At 46.5% G+C, this 18,291-nt stretch overlaps 1 protein-coding gene across 3 annotated transcripts in view; it reads right to left on the bottom strand.

Annotated features, from left to right (window-relative positions):
• Positions 1–18,291, bottom strand: part of LOC118402563 (calsyntenin-2-like) — a 286,368-nt gene that overhangs the window by 61,410 nt on the left and 206,667 nt on the right. For all 3 annotated transcript variants that reach the window (XM_052477130.1, XM_052477128.1, XM_052477129.1), the window contains exons 5-6: positions 11,308–11,457; positions 1,061–1,246 (exon numbers count right to left, since the gene is read on the bottom strand). In XM_052477130.1, the coding sequence (XP_052333090.1) occupies positions 1,061–1,246; positions 11,308–11,457 (336 nt within the window). The remainder of the gene's footprint in view (positions 1–1,060; positions 1,247–11,307; positions 11,458–18,291) is intronic.

Below are 18,291 nucleotides of genomic sequence, written 5' to 3'. Positions count from 1 at the left end.
TATTGACCAGCCCACGTCTGACCATGAAAGCTATGAATTATTCAAAATTCCAACCATTCTCTGCTTAGGAAATAAAGTCCTTTTTTTTTTACCATTTTTTTTTTGTTTGGACACATTTTTCAAATTGAACACACGGAATGTTGTTGACCAAATTCAATTATCTTTAAAGTGGCTCTAGAAAATAACATGGTGGCCCATGTTGAGCAATCTCTGTGCGTTCTCTATTTATGTGTACCGGTATTTGTACTCTCACAGAAATCAATGTTGCTATTACAATTTGTTTTGTTGCATATTAGATAACGATTATGGAGCTTTGGAAAAGCTCCTGGCTTGCAAACGTTGCATACTAAAGGAGTAGGGAAAGCCTTCTGCATCCAAATGAACATATCAAGTATGCAGGTGTAGCCATTACTCAAACACATAAAGACTTAGGCTCGAGTCGAACAATAAACTGTTATTGCTGCATATACATTTTTTTAAACCAACCATATCACGCTTCAGTTTTTCACTACAGGAAATAAAATCCAAGAAAGAAATATATAGAAAATCTGGGACAGTTCACATTTTCAACTCTTCACAATGAAAATGTTCACTTGAGCAGATTTCCTCCCAGAATTATTAATAACAATGATTCATAAGGTTGATCAAATATAGACATTTAATTTAGCATATGCATAGAGCAGGACTTTCACTGTGATCGCGAGGAGAGAGAAGTTAGGGTTAAGTGCCTTGCTCAAGGGCACAGACAGATCTTTCACTTAGTCAGCACAGGGATTCAAACCAGCGACCTTTCAGTTACTGGCTCAACGCTCTTAACCGCTAGGCTACCTGTAGATTTACAAATTACAATGAAATGACTCAATGTGACAAAATATTAGAATTTAGAGTAGTTACAACCATTAATGAGTTGAGTGAAATAGAAACAACACACCCAATTGTCTCTATGACTTCACAAGTCATAAGTGTAATTAACGCATTACACAATGTGCAACTGAACACAGGATGAAATGTTATTAGAACATTTGATTATTTTATTTTCTCTCTTTCCCTTGTGGCTTACCACAGAGTTTCTGTAGGGACTTCTCAGAGTAGGTCTCTCGGTCACAGCCCTTCCCAATGTGGCTGGTCTGCAGCTCCACCATGGCTCTCACCGCCGACAGCGGGCCGTCACAAGTCTCAAGGTGCATCTTGGGAAACAGTTGCTTGCTTCCCGTTCCGGGCTCATAGTCCATTCGTTTGTTCCAGCCTGGGAGAACAGGAGAAATATATAGTTTATTATTCCCAATAGAGCATGTATTTTTCCTAATGCTTTAGTAATTCAGATGCCAAAACTGGCTTGATAGGGCATAACTGTACTGAAATATTGGATCACTATTGCGCTACTGTAGATACAAACATTTCTAAATAGAACATTTAATTACTTCTGAAACAGTACTAAGAAATACAAATAATCACCTAGAAACGATAAATGCTTTCAACCACTGGCCAGGCTCTCCCACTGTTGTATTATTCACCATTTGCATGTTTGGTATTTCACTTTGGGTGAAGGTCAGACCCTTAGCCTGTTTTCAGCTCAGCATATTTTATCCTACAGCATCTTTCACTACTATAGCCAGGCTAGCTCCAGCACAGAGCCAATGCTACAGAGGAAAAGGGTTCCACTGAATACCAGAGCCAGCCTCTGAATTTGAAGGCATCACGGAGCACTCCTCACTAAAGCTAAACAGGTGACAGATGACTTCACACACCAAGAAGCTTAAGGGGAAGTGAGGTTCTGACACAGGAGGCTACGCTATGCTAACTGCTAACCCACTGTGCTTGCTAATCCATGTGCTTGCTAATCCACACAATTGAGTGTTGGCAACACGTATGAACGGGGTCTGCTATCATGGTCTTCCATATCAAACCAATAACCCTTATCTGACACAAAAAGAAAGAAAGGCTGACCATTCTGAGTTTAAATTAAATCAGGTGTTAGGCAACTCAGTGGAATGTTTCTCCTGTAGCTAATGCTATAATGCTACAATGATCAACTTTGCTCTCAATGCTAATGAACATGCTAACATCACCACAACGGGATTCATTTGACATGAATCACTGCCCAATTATGTCACAAACAAGATTGTGTTTACAGGTATCTGTCACGCCTTGGTCATAGGTTTTTATGTTTTCTTTATATATTAGGTTGGCTGCCTGAGGCGGTTCTCAATCAGAGTCAGGTGATTCTCGTTGTCTCTGATTGGGAACCGTATTTAGGTAGCCTGGGTTTCACTTTGTATTTCGTGGGTGATTGTTCCTGTCTCTGTGTAGTTGTTCACCAGACAGGCTGTATTAGGTTCTCGTTCCATTTGTTGTTTTTGTATTTATAAGTTATTTCATGTATCGTCGTTCCTTTATTAAAGACATGAGTAACCACCACGCTGCATTTCGGTCCGACTCTCTTTCGACAAACGAAGAACGCCGTTACAGAATCACCTACCACACATGGACCGAGTGGCGTGGTAACAGGCAACGACAGCAGGAGCAGCGAGAGGAGGATGAATTATTCGGAGAATGGACATGGAAAGACGTGTTGGATGGCAAAGGTTGTTACACTTGGGAGGAGATACTGGCAGGAAGAGATCGCCTCCCATGGGAACAGGTGGAGGCACTTAGGAGAGCAGAGGCAGCAGGAGATAGGAGCCGACGATACGAGGGAACACGGTTGGCAAGGAAGCCCGAAAAGCAGCCCCAAAAATGTATTGGGGGGGGGCTCAGGGGGCTTACAGGGAGTATGGCTACGCCAGGGGTGCGGTATATTTCAGCTCCGCGTATCAGCCGGGCTAGATTGAGCGTCGAGCCAAATGCCATGAAGCCGGCTCTACGCATCTGGTCCCCAGTGCGTCTCCTTGGGCCGGCTTACATGGCACCAGCCTTGCGCTCGGTGTCTCCGGTTCGCCTACATAGCCCAGTGCGGGCTATTCCACCTCGCCGCACTGGCAGGGCGACCGAGAGTATTCAACCGGGTAAGGTTGGGCAGGCTCGGTGCTCAAGAGCTCCAGTGCGCCTGCACGGTCCGGTCTATCCAGTACCACCTCCACACCCCAGCCCTCCGGTAGCAGCTCCCCGCACCAGGCTTCCTGTGCGTGTCCTCGGCCCAGTACCACCAGTGCCAGCACCACGCATCAGCCCTACAGTGCGCCTCGCCTCTCCTGCACTGTCGGAGCCTTTCTCCTCTCCTGCGCTACCGGAGTCTCCTGTCTGTCCAGCGCAGTCAGAGCTGCCAGCCTGCATGGAGCAGTCAGAGCTGCCAGCCTGCATGGAGCAGACAGAGCTGCCAGCCTGCATGGAGCAGTCAGAGCTGTCAGTCTGCATGGAGCAGTCAGAGCTGTCAGTCTGCATGGAGCAGTCAGAGCTGTCAGTCTGCATGGAGCAGTCAGAGCTGTCAGTCTGCATGAAGCAGCCAGAGCTGTCAGTCTGCATGAAGCAGCCAGAGCTGTCAGTCTGCATGAAGCAGCCAGAGATGTCAGTCTGCAAGGAGCTGTCAGTCTGCAAGGAGCTGTCAGCCTGCATGGAGCAGCCAGAGCTGTCAGTCTGCAAGGAGCTGCCAGTCTGCAAGGAGCTGCCAGTCTGCAAGGAGCTGCCAGTCTGCATGGAGCAGCCAGAGATGTCAGTCTGCATAGAGCAGCTAGATCCGTCAGTCAGCCATGATCTTCTAGATCTGCCAGTCAACCAGATTCTTCCAGATCTGCCATTCAACCAGTCTCTTCCAGATCTGCCAGTCAACCAGTCTCTTCCAGATCTGCTAGTCAACCAGAAACTTCCAGATCCGCCAGCCAGCCAGGATCTACCGGAGCCTACTACCTGCCTGAGCTTAATCTCAGTACTGGGCTTACTCTCAGTACTGGGCTTTCTCTCAGTCCCGGGCTGCCCCTCAGTCCCGAGCTGCCCCTCAGTTCAGTGGGGTTCTGGGTGAGGACTATTAGGCCATGGTCGGCGGCGAGGGTGGATTATCCCAGGACGCGAAGGGGAGGAACTATGACATTTATGGAGTGGGGTCCACGTCCCGAGCCGGAACCGCCACCATGGACAGACGCCCACCCGGACCCTCCCTATGGTTTTGAGGTGCGTCCGGGAGTCCGCACCTTAGGCGGGGGGGTTCTGTCACGCCTTGGTCATAGGTTTTTGTGTTTTCGTTATATATTTGGTCAGGCCAGGGTGTGACATGGGTTTAATGTTGTGTTTCGTATTGGGGGTTTTGTAGGTATTGGGATTGCGTTTGAGTAGGGGTGTAGCATAGGTTGGCTGCCTGAGGCGGTTCTCAATCAGAGTCAGGTGATTCTTGTTGTCTCTGATTGGGAACCGTATTTAGGTAGCCTGGGTTTCACTTTGTACTTTGTGGGTGATTGTTCCTGTCTCTGTGTAGTTGTTCACCAGACAGGCTGTATTAGGTTTTCTCGTTCCGTTTGTTGTTTTTGTATTTCTAAGTTATTTCATGTATCGTCGTTTCTTTATTAAAGACATGAGTAACCAACCACCACGCTGCATTTCGGTCCGACTCTCTTTCGACAAACGAAGAACGCCGTTACAGTATCTCTATAACAATACTATTGAGTGGCAGACCAAGACCAGCTAACTATAGATAAAATATTTTAAATCAGAGAGTGTCTGTATCAAAAGGATGTATAGACCAGGTAGGGAGCCCCCAGACCTTTTCACACAGCAATATGAGAGTATAAGAACTGTGGGGAATAGAATACAAAAATAAGTGAAACAGTAGAATAAGAAGAGTGGGGAAGTAAAATGAAAAAATTAGACACTTTAAGTGCTGAGGCAATCGTCAGAAGAAGTCTACAGGGATGTTGATGGTTCTATACCAGATCAAAGTGATATGCCAGATTGCCAGGAAATGGCATGAAAATGCAAAAATGGGATGGGTGGCAACAAGGATCTGCCACGATAGGTGACATATGACCAGAGAGATGGAGAGAACGGAACAGAGAGGGCGAGAGAAAGGTAGATGTAGTAAGAGAGAAAGGATGAGAGAGTTGGCAGAAAATGGAGAGCGCAAGAGGCGAATTAGAAGCTCAAGGAACTTGACAGCTCCAGTGCAGGAAGGCCTCACCTCCCCTCGACTTCGTCTGTCATCTTTGTCGCCCGTTTTACATTTCGATAACCCTCCATATGTATCTATGGTCCGCACCAGGCTTTCTTTATAGTCTAAGGGGCAGTTATAGCCATTTTATTGCTGTGTTTAGAGCGGAGAGTTGACAGCTGTCGAGACTAGTCCGTCATATATTCTAGGCCAAACACTCAGAGAGAGAAAGGACATGCCCAGGGAGAGGCAGACAGAGAAATGACATGCCCAGGGAGAGGCAGACAGAGAAATGACATGCCCAGGGAGAGGCAGACAGAGTAATGACATGCCCAGGGAGAGGCAGACAGAGAAATGACATGCCCAGGGAGAAGCAGACAGAGAAATGACATGCCCAGGGAGAGGCAGACAGAGAAATGACATGCCCAGGGAGAGGCAGACAGAGTAATGACATGCCCAGGGAGAGGCAGACAGAGAAATGACATGCCCAGGGAGAACCTGAAAGAGAAAGGACATGCTCAGGGAGAGGCAGACAGAGAAATGACATGTTCAGGGAGAGGTAGACAGGGAAATGACATGTCCAGGGAGAGGCAGACAGAGAAATGACATGCCCAGGGCGAGGCTGACAGAGAAATGACATGTCCAGGGAGAGGCAGACAGAGAAATGACATGCCCAGGGAGAGGCTGACAGAGAAATGACATGATCAGGGACAGGCAGACAGAGAAATGACATGCCCAGGGAGAGGCAGACAGAGACATTACATGTTCAGGGAGAGGCAGACAGAGAAATGACATGCCCAGGGAGAGGCAGACAGAGAAATGACATGCCCAGGGAGAAGCAGACAGAGAAATGACATGCCCAGGGAGAGGCAGACAGAGAAATGACATGCCCAGGGAGAGGCAGACAGAGTAATGACATGCCCAGGGAGAGGCAGACAGAGAAATGACATGCCCAGGGAGAAGCCGACAGAGAAATGACATGCTCAGGGAGAGGCAGACAGAGAAATGACATGCCCAGGGAGAGGCAGACAGAGTAATGACATGCCCAGGGAGAGGCAGACAGAGAAATGACATGCCCAGGGAGAACCTGAAAGAGAAAGGACATGCTCAGGGAGAGGCAGACAGAGAAATGACATGTTCAGGGAGAGGTAGACAGGGAAATGACATGTCCAGGGAGAGGCAGACAGAGAAATGACATGCCCAGGGCGAGGCTGACAGAGAAATGACATGTCCAGGGAGAGGCAGACAGAGAAATGACATGCCCAGGGAGAGGCTGACAGAGAAATGACATGATCAGGGACAGGCAGACAGAGAAATGACATGCCCAGGGAGAGGCAGACAGAGACATTACATGTTCAGGGAGAGGCTGACAGAGAAATGACATGCCCAGGGAGAGGCAGACAGAGAAATGACATGCCCAGGGAGAGGCTGACAGAGAAATGACATGTTCAGGGAGAGGCAGACAGAGGAATGACATGTCCAGGGAGAGGCAGACAGAGAAATGACATGCCCAGGGAGAGGCAGACAGAGAAATGACATGCCCAGGGAGAAGCCGACAGAGAAATGACATGCTCAGGGAGAGGCAGACAGAGAAATGACATGTTCAGGGAGAGGTAGACAGGGAAATGACATGTCCAGGGAGAGGCAGACAGAGAAATGACATGCCCAGGGCGAGGCTGACAGAGAAATGACATGTCCAGGGAGAGGCAGACAGAGAAATGACATGTCCAGGGAGAGGCAGACAGAGAAATGACATGATCAGGGAGAGGCAGACAGAGAAATGACATGCCCAGGGAGAGGCAGACAGAGACATTACATGTTCAGGGAGAGGCTGACAGAGAAATGACATGCCCAGGGAGAGGCAGACAGAGAAATGACATGCCCAGGGAGAGGCTGACAGAGAAATGACATGTTCAGGGAGAGGCAGACAGAGGAATGACATGTCCAGGGAGAGGCAGACAGAGAAATGACATGCCCAGGGAGAGGCAGACAGAGAAATGACATGTTCAGGGAGAGGCAGACAGAGAAATGACATGCCCAGGGAGAGGCAGACAGAAAAATGACATGTCCAGGGAGAGGCAGACAAAGAAATGACATGTCCAGGGAAAGACAGGGACCTGACATGTCCAGGGAGAGGCAGACAGGACCTGACATGTCCAGGGAGAGGCAGACAGAGAAATGACATGCCCAGAGAGAGGCTGACAGAGAAATTACATGTTTAGGGAGAGGCAGACAGAGAAATGACATGCCCAGGGAGAGGCAGACAGAGAAATGACATGCCCAGGGAGAGGCAGACAGAGAAATGACATGCCCAGGGAGAGGCAGACAGAGAAATTACATGCCCAGGGAGAGGCAGACAGAGAAATGACATGTTCAGGGAGAGGCAGACAGAGGAATGACATGTCCAGGGAGAGGCAGACAGAGAAATGACATGTTCAGGGAGAGGCAGACAGAGAAATGACATGTCCAGGGAGAGGCAGACAGAGAAATGACATGCCCAGGGAGAGGCAGACAGAGAAATGACATGTCCAGTGAGAGGCAGACAGAGAAATGACATGCCCAGGGAGAGGCTGACAGAGAAATGACATGCCCAGGGAGAGGCAGACAGAGAACTGACATGCCCAGGGAGAGGCAGACAGAGAAATGACATGTTCAGGGAGAGGCAGACAGAGGAATGACATGTCCAGGGAGAGGCAGACAGAGAAATGACATGCCCAGGGAGAGGCTGACAGAGAAATTACATGCCCAGGGAGAGGCAGACAGAGAAATGACATGTTCAGGGAGAGGCAGACAGAGGAATGACATGTCCAGGGAGAGGCAGACAGAGAAATGACATGCCCAGGGAGAGGTAGACAGGGAAATGACATGTCCAGGGAGAGGCAGACAGAGAAATGACATGCCCAGGGCGAGGCAGACAGAGAAATGACATGTCCAGGGAGAGGCAGACAGAGAAATGACATGTCCAGGGAGAGGCAGACAGAGAAATGACATGATCAGGGAGAGGCAGACAGAGACATTACATGTTCAGGGAGAGGCTGACAGAGAAATGACATGCCCAGGGAGAGGCAGACAGAGAAATGACATGCCCAGGGAGAGGCTGACAGAGAAATGACATGTTCAGGGAGAGGCAGACAGAGGAATGACATGTCCAGGGAGAGGCAGACAGAGAAATGACATGCCCAGGGAGAGGCAGACAGAGAAATGACATGTTCAGGGAGAGGCAGACAGAGAAATGACATGCCCAGGGAGAGGCAGACAGAAAAATGACATGTCCAGGGAGAGGCAGACAAAGAAATGACATGTCCAGGGAGAGGTAGACAGGGACCTGACATGTCCAGGGAGAGGCAGACAGAGAAATGACATGCCCAGGGAGAGGCAGACAGAGAAATGACATGTCCAGTGAGAGGCAGACAGAGAAATGACATGCCCAGGGAGAGGCTGACAGAGAAATGACATGCCCAGGGAGAGGCAGACAGAGAAATGACATGCCCAGGGAGAGGCAGACAGAGAAATGACATGCCCAGGGAGAGGCTGACAGAGAAATGACATGTTTAGGGAGAGGCAGACAGAGAAATGACATGCCCAGGGAGAGGCAGACAGAGAAATGACATGTTCAGGGAGAGGCAGACGGAGAAATGACATGTCCAGGGAGAGGCAGACAGAGAAATGACATGCCCAGGGAGAGGCAGACAGAGAAATGACATGTCCAGTTAGAGGCAGACAGAGAAATGACATGCCCAGGGTGAGGCTGACAGAGAAATTACATGTTCAGGGAGAGGCAGACAGAGAAATGACATGCTCAGGGAGAGGCAGACAGAGAAAGGATGTTGTTAGAAGGCTAGCACAGAAAAGGTACAGGATTTCACCTGTGATTTTAATTAAGAGTTATACTCATGTTGTATACCGAACCAAACTATAAACGCTGCATGCAACAATTTCAAAGATTCGACCGAATTACAGTTCATAGAAGGAAATCAGTCAATTGAAACAAATAAATGAGGCTTTAATTTATGGATTTCACTGGGCAAATGGGCACAGCCATTTGGGAACCAGGCCCACGCACGGGGGAGCCAGGCCCAATCAATTACAATTAGTTTTTTCCCCCACAAAAGGGCTTAATAACTGACAGGAATATCCCCCCCCCTCCCCCACATCCCTCAGATGATCCTGCAGGTGAAGAAACCGGATGTGCGGGTCCTGGGCTGACGTGGACTGCAATTGTGAGGTCGGTTGGACAAACTGCCAAAATTTCTAAAATGGTGTTTTTGGCGATGTATGGTAGAGAAATAAACATTCAATTCTCTGGCAACAGTTGTGTTGGACATTCCTGCAGTCAGCATGAGAATTGCACGCTCCCTCAAAACTTGAGACTTTGTATTGTGTGACAAAACTGCACATTTTAGAGGGGCCTTTTATTGTCCCCAGCACAAGGTGCACCTGTGTAATGACCATGCTGTTTTAATCAGCTTCTTGACATGCCACACCTGTCAGGTGGATGAATTATCTTGGCAAAGGAGTAATACTCACTAACAGGGATGTAAACAAATTTGTACACAACATTTTAGGGAGAAATAAGCTTTTTGTGCATAGGGAAAATGTATTTCAGCACATGAAACACGGGACCAACACTTTACATGTTGTGTTTATATTTTTTGTTCAGTATAGTTTTCTCTTTTGGAGGACAATACAATTATCTATCTGTCTGTCCGTCCGTCCGTCCATCTATCTAACCTGGTAATGAACATATACTGTGTTGGTGTTGTCTTGGAGACCATAGAAATCTTGCATGCACGATTTCAAATAGAGCTATAATTTCAATAGACTTTCTATTCAATTACACAAGGCTTTTCTGTTCAATGACACAAATCATACTCCAACACATTTCATTATCCGGTTACAAGGTCAAATAAATGACTTGATGGAATATATAGCCATGTAAGTCATGGGCATAATATGTTAACGCCTTATTACATCTTGTATTTATGATTATATATACCAAGATTAATGGCTACTAGCCTATGTGGGATTATGGCTGGAATTATTACACATTACGGCCCATTATGCAACATGTGTCTCTCTTGCCACACTTTTCTGTACAGTACTTTGCAGCTGTATGTACCGTCTGTTGCCATGACTTTGAGGACTATTAGATATAGCTCTATTTGAGGGTGACATTTACAGTGAGTGTCTCATGGAGAGCTGCCCTTTAGTATCAAGCTACCCCCCACTACTGTGTGAGCCTTCATTCAGGTAATGGAAAAACTCTGGCCCCATTTCAAGATACATTTCCAGTAAGAGGAATCACACACTGTCTTTAAATCTAAAATCCTTAATTGGTGTAACTGCCACGTCCGTTTGGGATATTACAACAACAAACTGCAAACAACTAACAGCCCCCGGACATCAATGCACGTGTGACAGAACAACAGAATATGTACCATTTAAAACACACTGCCTGACGCTCCTCAACCTTCGCTTCATCAACAATACCAAAACAATAACAAAGCCGCTTGGGAGAACTTTGCCAATGCGGACTCAACCTTTAAGGAACGGATAGATTTCTTGGGAGAACTTTGCCAATGCGGACTCAACCTTTAAGGAATGGATAGATTTCTTGTAATTAGATGAAGGTGTCTTCCCATCCTTTCTTCTCGTGAAGTGGCCTAATGACGTCTTTGACAGGGAAGCAGTGGGGGACCCTATCCGCTTGTGAAGGCTTTAACTGTGTGACTGCTACAGTGGTACGAGACAAGATCCAGTCAAGTTCCACCGGCTTTCCTTAAACAATGTTTTCTTCCCTCTTGGGGCTTTATTCTAAAACGGGATATGCTGTATTCCCCTCTTCCCTTCTCCACAGGGGCCCCTGACCTGGATTGCTCGGGTAAACAGAATTGAAGAGGACTGTACGATCCAGAGCAAGGAGTTTGACAGTGTAGTTATAAGCCCTCACAGGGATGATGAGAGCTCCTCTTTCTCTTAGAACACTACTGGGTCATGGGTGCAGAGGGAGAAAAGAACAGTCTAAGGCGAAACGCTGATAGTGCTGCAAGCAAGTACCCTGAGTCATGCTGGTGGCCATTTTGTGAGGAGTAAACTGATTTCTGCTACAGTGTGGTAGCCTTTGGGGAAGCCAAACTACTTATTGAATGATTAGCAACCTGTTAGTAACTTTTGCGTTCTGCAACTTAGATCTTTGCAGTGTGAACAGAGTCTTCCTCTGTGATGCCACTGACCTTGCCAGCCAGGTTTGCAGACGGGCTTGACATCGATGTGCACCGCCACACTCTCCGTCGCCCTCTTTTGGCCGCAGTCGAAGGCGGTCACCATGATCTTGTAGCGCAGCTGCTTGTCGTAGCTCAGTCGCTCCGTGTTTCTGATGTTGCCTAATGAGGGAGAGGAGAAATGAAGGTAAAAAATAAACATCACACGCGTGAGGGATGCACTCAAGACAATTCAATTCACTGCTATCGTCTGTAAATCAATTCAGGTAATGTAATGTTCATCGATTTCAGTGAGTTGCTCTCCTATCCAAATGAATATCCTCATCACACTCAAACATCTAAGAGTGTTAGCCTTTGTTTTCCCACCTTCCCTAAAAGGAGGCTATTTTGCTCAACTAGCTGGCAACCTCTACAGCCAGTTTGGTTGTCTGAGAGTATGTCAGTGTCTGGATCATAGAGATAGAGCACTAGAGAGGAACTATGGTTCGAGGTCCTATGACATCAGCCTCTCTATAGTTGTATCTCTATGGTCCTGATGCTGATGCTGATGCTGGTTGGCATTTATTCATGAATCTTGCCCTGGAGGCAGCTCTGCAGCTGTTAAGGAGAGGAGAGGGGGTCAGGAGCAGTGTGAGCCCTCAAACCTGGACAGCTCCACGCCCAGATGGACCGTGTGAAGATGATGTACCCTCAAAAAGGAGGATATCTCAGTCTCTCACTTACTGTGAATCTGGGTCGGAGAGTTAGTGGAGTGGTACGTTGTTAGTGCTGATTGTGGAGATTAATGCCATGCAGTGAATCAAAAGGACGCCTTTATTCAGATGTAGTTCCATACAAGCAGTCAGAGTGCTAAGGGTTTCGATGAAGACTGCAATAGCTGTGGTGGTTGCACTGGTCTCTACGGGCTGAACCCTAACTTAAGATGAGCAGGCATAACTCATTATTTTGCGGGAAATCTCCCATTGACAACAATGCACGATTAAGGCAAAAAATGGAGACGTGTGGATTCTACCGTAAATGACACCTTAAGGAGAGCTCAATCAATCAAATGTATTTATAAAGCCTTTTTACATCAGCAATCACTCAGACAGAAACCCATCCTAAAATGACAAATAGCAAACAACGCAGATGTAGAAGCACGGTGGCTTCTACAAAAAAACTCCCTCTGAAAACCTAGAGAGGAAACAGGCTCTGAGGGGTGGCATTGTTTGTCTTTGATTAAATGCGATACATTTACTGTAGCTGTGATACATCTCACACCATGATAGAACATAACCCAGCTAGGGTAAGTTACAAATGAGACATCACCAGTGACAGCTAGCAGGCTGCCCCGAGTCCCCACTTACATGATGGAGCTCCAGTCCCAGCCTCATCTCCCATTGCAACACAATCTCGCAAGGGTCACCACCAAGAAAAAGGCACTATGAAGACCAAGGAGCTCTCCAAACAGGTCAGGGACAAAGTTGTGGAGAAATACAGATCAGGGTTGAGTTATAAAACAATATCATTCACTTTGAACATCCCACGGAGCACCATTAAATCCATTATAAAAAAAATTGAATGAATATGGCACCACAACAAACCTGCCAAGAGAGGACCCAACACCTACATCACCCCGAGAACACCATCCCCACAGTGAAGCATAGTGGTGGCAGTGTCATGCTGTGGGGATGTTTTTCATCAGCAGGGACTGGGAAACTAGTCAGAATTGAAGGAATGATGGATGGCGCTAAATACAGGGAAATTCTTAAGGAAAACCTGTTTCAGTCTTCCAGAGATTTGAGACTGGCACAGAGGTTCACCTTCCAGCAGGACAATGGCCCCAAGCATACTGCAAAAGCAACACTCGAGTGGTTTAAGGGGAAACATTTAAATGTCTTGGAATGGCCTAGTCAAAGCCCAGACCTCACCACAGATTCTCAATTGGATTATGACTTAAAGATTGCTGTACACCAGCGGAACCCATTCAACTTGAAGGAGCTGGAGCAGTTTTGCCTTGAAGAATGGTCAAAAATCCCATTGGCTAGATGTGCCAAGCTTACAGAGACATACCCCAAGAGGCTTGCAGCTGTAATTGCTGCAAAAGGTGGTTCTACAATGTTTTGACCTTCGGGTGGGGGGTGAATAGTTATGCACGCTCAAGTTCTGTTTTTCTTGTCTTATTTCTTGTTTGTTTCACAATAAGTCACAAGTTTTATATTTTGCATTTAAAAGTGGTAGGTATGTTGTGTAAATCAAATTATACACCCCCAAATCAACTTTAATTCCAGTTGGTAAGGCAACAAAATAGGAAGAATGCCAAGGGGGTGAATACTTTCGCATGCCACTGTATGTACAACAGGTATCTCAGCAGATTTTGTGTGTTTTTGTGTGGCTTAATTAATGTGAAAAGACATACATTTTTGTGCAACTCCATTCATAGGAAAATACATTTTTGGGTGGCAAACTTCGGAACAATCTTTTGAAAGTTATTAGAGCAATGCATGATGGGCAATGGTGTTCAACACTGCCTCAGTGTTTGTATGTAGCAGTAATGATTAACATGGTTAAATAGTCAAATCTCTGCTTGATTTAGCTTTTGATACATTTGGCATTTTTATACATATTCTGTAGTTCCAGTGAATAATAAGCAATCAATACACTCATGTAAATAAATGGACACTACCTGTTAAAAAAACTGAAATTGCTCCCTGTGAATAAATGGTGAGAAGCCATTTGGCTATGGGTTTGACAGCCAAATAATAATGATAGCAGTTATGAAGTTATCAGCTTACAAATGGTTTATTTACAACCTATGGTATATACGGGGTTGGGAACAGTGGAATGGGAAAGTCTGACATTAATTAAATAACCTAACCATAAGCTATGTTCAATGTCAGCAGCAATTTCTATGCTCAGGGTTTCACAGCCCTATAACAATGATCCAAGTCAAATGTTTGGACACACCTACTCATTCAAAGGTTTTTCTTTATTTGTACTATTTTATACATTGTAGACAAGACATCAAAACTAGGAAATAACACATACAGTGGGGCAAAAAAGTATTTAGTCAGCCACCAATTGTGCAAGTTCTCCCACTTAAAAAGATGAGAGATGCCTGTAATTTTCATCATAGGTACACTTCAACTATGACAGAAAAAAATGAAAAACAAAATCCAGAAAATCACATTGTAGGATTTTTAATGAATTTATTTGCAAATTATGGTGGAAAATAAGTATTTGGTCAATAACAAAAGTTTATCTCAATACTTTGTTATATACCCTTTGTTGGCATTGGGAGGAAAATGTCAAGAACTTTGAAAGTTTCATCAAGTGCAATCTCAAAAAGCATTAATCGCTATGATGAAGCTGGCTCTCTCGGGGATCGCCACAGGAAGGGAAGATCCAGAGTTACCAGCCTTCAGAAACCAGCAATTAACTGCACCTCAGATTTCACCCTAAATAAATGCTTCACAGATTTCAAGTAACAGACACATCTCAACATCCTGTCGTTCTCAACTAACATCAAGGCGGTGGCCCGTTCCTGTAGGTTCATGCTCTACAACATCCGCAGAGTACGACCCTGCCTCACACAGGAAGCGGCGCAGGTCCTAATCCAGGCACTTGTCATCTCCCGTCTGGATTACTGCAACTCGCTGTTGGCTGGGCTCCCTGCCTGTGCCATTAAACCCCTACAACTCATCCAGAACGCCGCAGCCCGTCTGGTGTTCAACCTTCCCAAGTTCTCTCACGTCACCCCGCTCCTCCGCTCTCTCCACTGGCTTCCAGTTGAAGCTCGCATCCGCTACAAGACCATGGTGCTTGCCTACGGAGCTGTGAGGGGAACGGCACCTCAGTACCTCCAGGCTCTGATCAGGCCCTACACCCAAAAAGGGCACTGCGTTCATCCACCTCTGGCCTGCTCGCCTCCCTACCACTGAGGAAGTACAGTTCCCGCTCAGCCCAGTCAAAACTGTTCGCTGCTCTGGCTCCCCAATGGTGGAACAAACTCCCTCAAGACGCCAGGACAGCGGAGTCAATCACCACCTTCCGGAGACACCTGAAACCCCACCTCTTTAAGGAATACCTAGGATAGGATAAAGTAATCCTTCTCACCCCCCTTAAAAGATTTAGATGCACTATTGTGAAGTGGCTGTTCCACTGGATGTCATAAGGTGAATGCACCAATTTGTAAGTCGCTCTGGATAAGAGCGTCTGCTAAATGACTTAAATGTAAAAATGTAAATGTAACATCAACTGTTCAGAGGAGATTGCGTGGCCTTCATGGTCGAATTTCTGCAAAGAAACCACTATTAAAGGACACCAATAAGAAGAGACTTGCTTGGGCCAAGAAACACGAGAAATGGACAATAGACCAGTGGAAATCTGTCCTTTGGTCTAATGAGTCCAAATTTGAGATTTTTGGTTCCAACCGCCGTGCCTTTGTGAGACTCATATTAGGTGAACAGATGATCTCCGCATGTGAGGCTCACCATGAAGCATGGAGGAGGAGGAGTGATGGTGTGGGGGTGCTTTGCTGGTGACCACTGTCAGTGATTTACTTAGAATTCAAGGCACACTTCCCCAGCATGGCTACCACAGCATTCTGCAGCGATACGTCATCCCATCAAGTTTGCACTTTGTGGGACTATCATTTGTTTTTCAACAGGACAATGACCCAAACACAGGGATTGTAAGAGCTATTTGACCATGAAGGAGAGTGATTGAGTGCTGCATCAGATGACCTGGTCTCCGCAATCACCTCAACCCAATGGAGATGGTCAGCTTTGTGAACAAGTCCTGTGTTTTTGGTAACAGATGCTAATCTAGTTCCAGACACAGATTGATAGTTACCTTGTTACATGATGTGGAAGATGGCAGACGGAAGAGAGGGTGGTGCGACAGGTGTCGCTTCTCCTACAGATGCTGTTATTTTATCTAAAACATCAAGTGTAAGCCAACCCCAGCTAATTAACTCATGCAAAGATTTAAAGGGCAATTATGCATTTAGTCTCCAGTGCATTGCCACGATTGTCAGTTATGTAGCTGCTCTACTGATAGTCTCAGTGGGTCCTTGCTGGGATGACACAATCAATCTACTGCCGGAGAATACCAACACCAAACACATTGGTTCACCGTTCCACGGGAGTGGACAGTGCACAGCATACCATAATGTTCTGAATAATGGCCTACGTCTACGGCTTCCAGTTGAAGCTCGCATCTGCTACAAGACCATGGTGCTTGCCTACGGAGCTGTGAGGGGAACGGCACCTCAGTACCTCCAGGCTCTGATCAGGCCCTACACCCAAACAAGGGCACTGCGTTCATCCACCTCTGGCCTGCTCGCCTCCCTACCACTGAGGAAGTACAGTTCCCGCTCAGCCCAGTCAAAACTGTTCGCTGCTCTGGCCCCCCAATGGTGGAACAAACACCCTCACGACGCCAGGACAGCGGAGTCAATCACCACCTTCCGGAGACACCTGAAACCCCACCTCTTTAAAATTTAGATGCACTATTGTAAAGTGACTATTCTACTGGATGTCATAAGGTGAATGCACCAATTTGTAAGTCGCTCTGGATAAGAGCGTCTGCTAAATGACTTAAATGTAATGTAAAATGTACCTAAGTCTACCTCACTCCCTATTCCACTGAACCGCTTCAGTAGTAAGGAGTAACAAACACAAGTCCAACATTTATCGGAAACGGTTCAACTACCTGTTCACTACCTTCCTGCTATCCGGGATGTGCAACTCAACCCTGGGCCTAACATCACTGAGCCAGCGATACTCACAGGAGTGGAATGCAGTGGATGGCCTCGTCCACTGATCGTCGCCACTGCAGAAGTGGTCATGATCTGATTTGCCATGATCTGATTTGCCAAAGGGAGGGCAGGGGATGGCCTTGTAGGCATCCAGGAAGAGGGAATAGCAGTGGTCGAGTGTTTTCCCAGCGCTAGTACTACAGTCAATGTGTTGGCAGAACTTTGGTAGCGTTTTCCTCAAATTTGCTTTGTTAAAATCAAATATACACTGCTGTGACTATAACCGAAGAGAATTCGCTTGGGAGGTAATACGGTCAGCATTTGATTATGAGGTATTCTAGGTCAGGTGAACAAAAGGACTTGAGTTTCTGTACGTTATCACAATCACACCATGAGTGGTTAATCATGAAACATACCACCGCCCTTCTTCCCGGAGAGGTCTTTATTCCTATCTGCGCGAATTACTGAGAACCCAGCTGGCTGTATGGACAGGGACAGAATATCCGGAGAGAGCCATGATTCCGTGAAACAGAGTATGTTACAATCCTTGATGGCTCTATGGAAGGAGATCCTCACCCTGAGCTCATCTACTTTATTGAACATTAGTGAGTAATATATTCGGAAGCGTAGGATGATAAAGTCTACTCCGAATACCTCTTTTCCGCTGGCAGTGAAAAATTCTCAGTCTGAAGCCATTCGATTATGGGTTTCACATCCCTATAATAATGATGATACAAGTTATAGCTCCTTAAAAAGGGTGTATTTACAACATCTGGGGTATAAAATGTTGGGCAGAGTGGAGAGTAGGAGAGTCTGACATACAACCCCTAACTTGGGTTCAGTCTTCGCCAATGAGAACCAAGAGGGGCCTAGCTCAGTCCTTCATGACTGGGAAAGGCCTCGATTCTAGGCCGTAGGAAATCCTATATCCATCTCATTAGATCGGAACAGGATGTCACACCCTGATCTGTTTCACATGTCTTTGTGCTTTTCTCCACTCCCCTCCAGGTGTCGCTCATCTTCCCTATTATCCCCAGTGTATTTATACCTGTGTTCTCTGTTGCTAGTTTGTTTTGTTAGTCAAGCCTACCAGCGTTTTCCCCCGTGCTCCTGTCTTTTCTAGTTCCTGTTTTCTAGTTTTCCCGGTTTTGACCATTCTGTCTGCCCTGACCCTGAGCCTGCCAGCCGTTCTGTACCTTATGGACTCTGATCTGGATTACTGACCTCTGCCTGCCCTTGACCTGTCATTTTGCCTG

This window comes from Oncorhynchus keta, chromosome 23 (genome assembly GCF_023373465.1).
Source record: "Oncorhynchus keta strain PuntledgeMale-10-30-2019 chromosome 23, Oket_V2, whole genome shotgun sequence".
NCBI lineage: Eukaryota > Metazoa > Chordata > Actinopteri > Salmoniformes > Salmonidae > Oncorhynchus > Oncorhynchus keta.
Note: the sequence above shows the minus strand (reverse complement) of the source record. Positions and strands in the feature narration are given on the sequence as shown.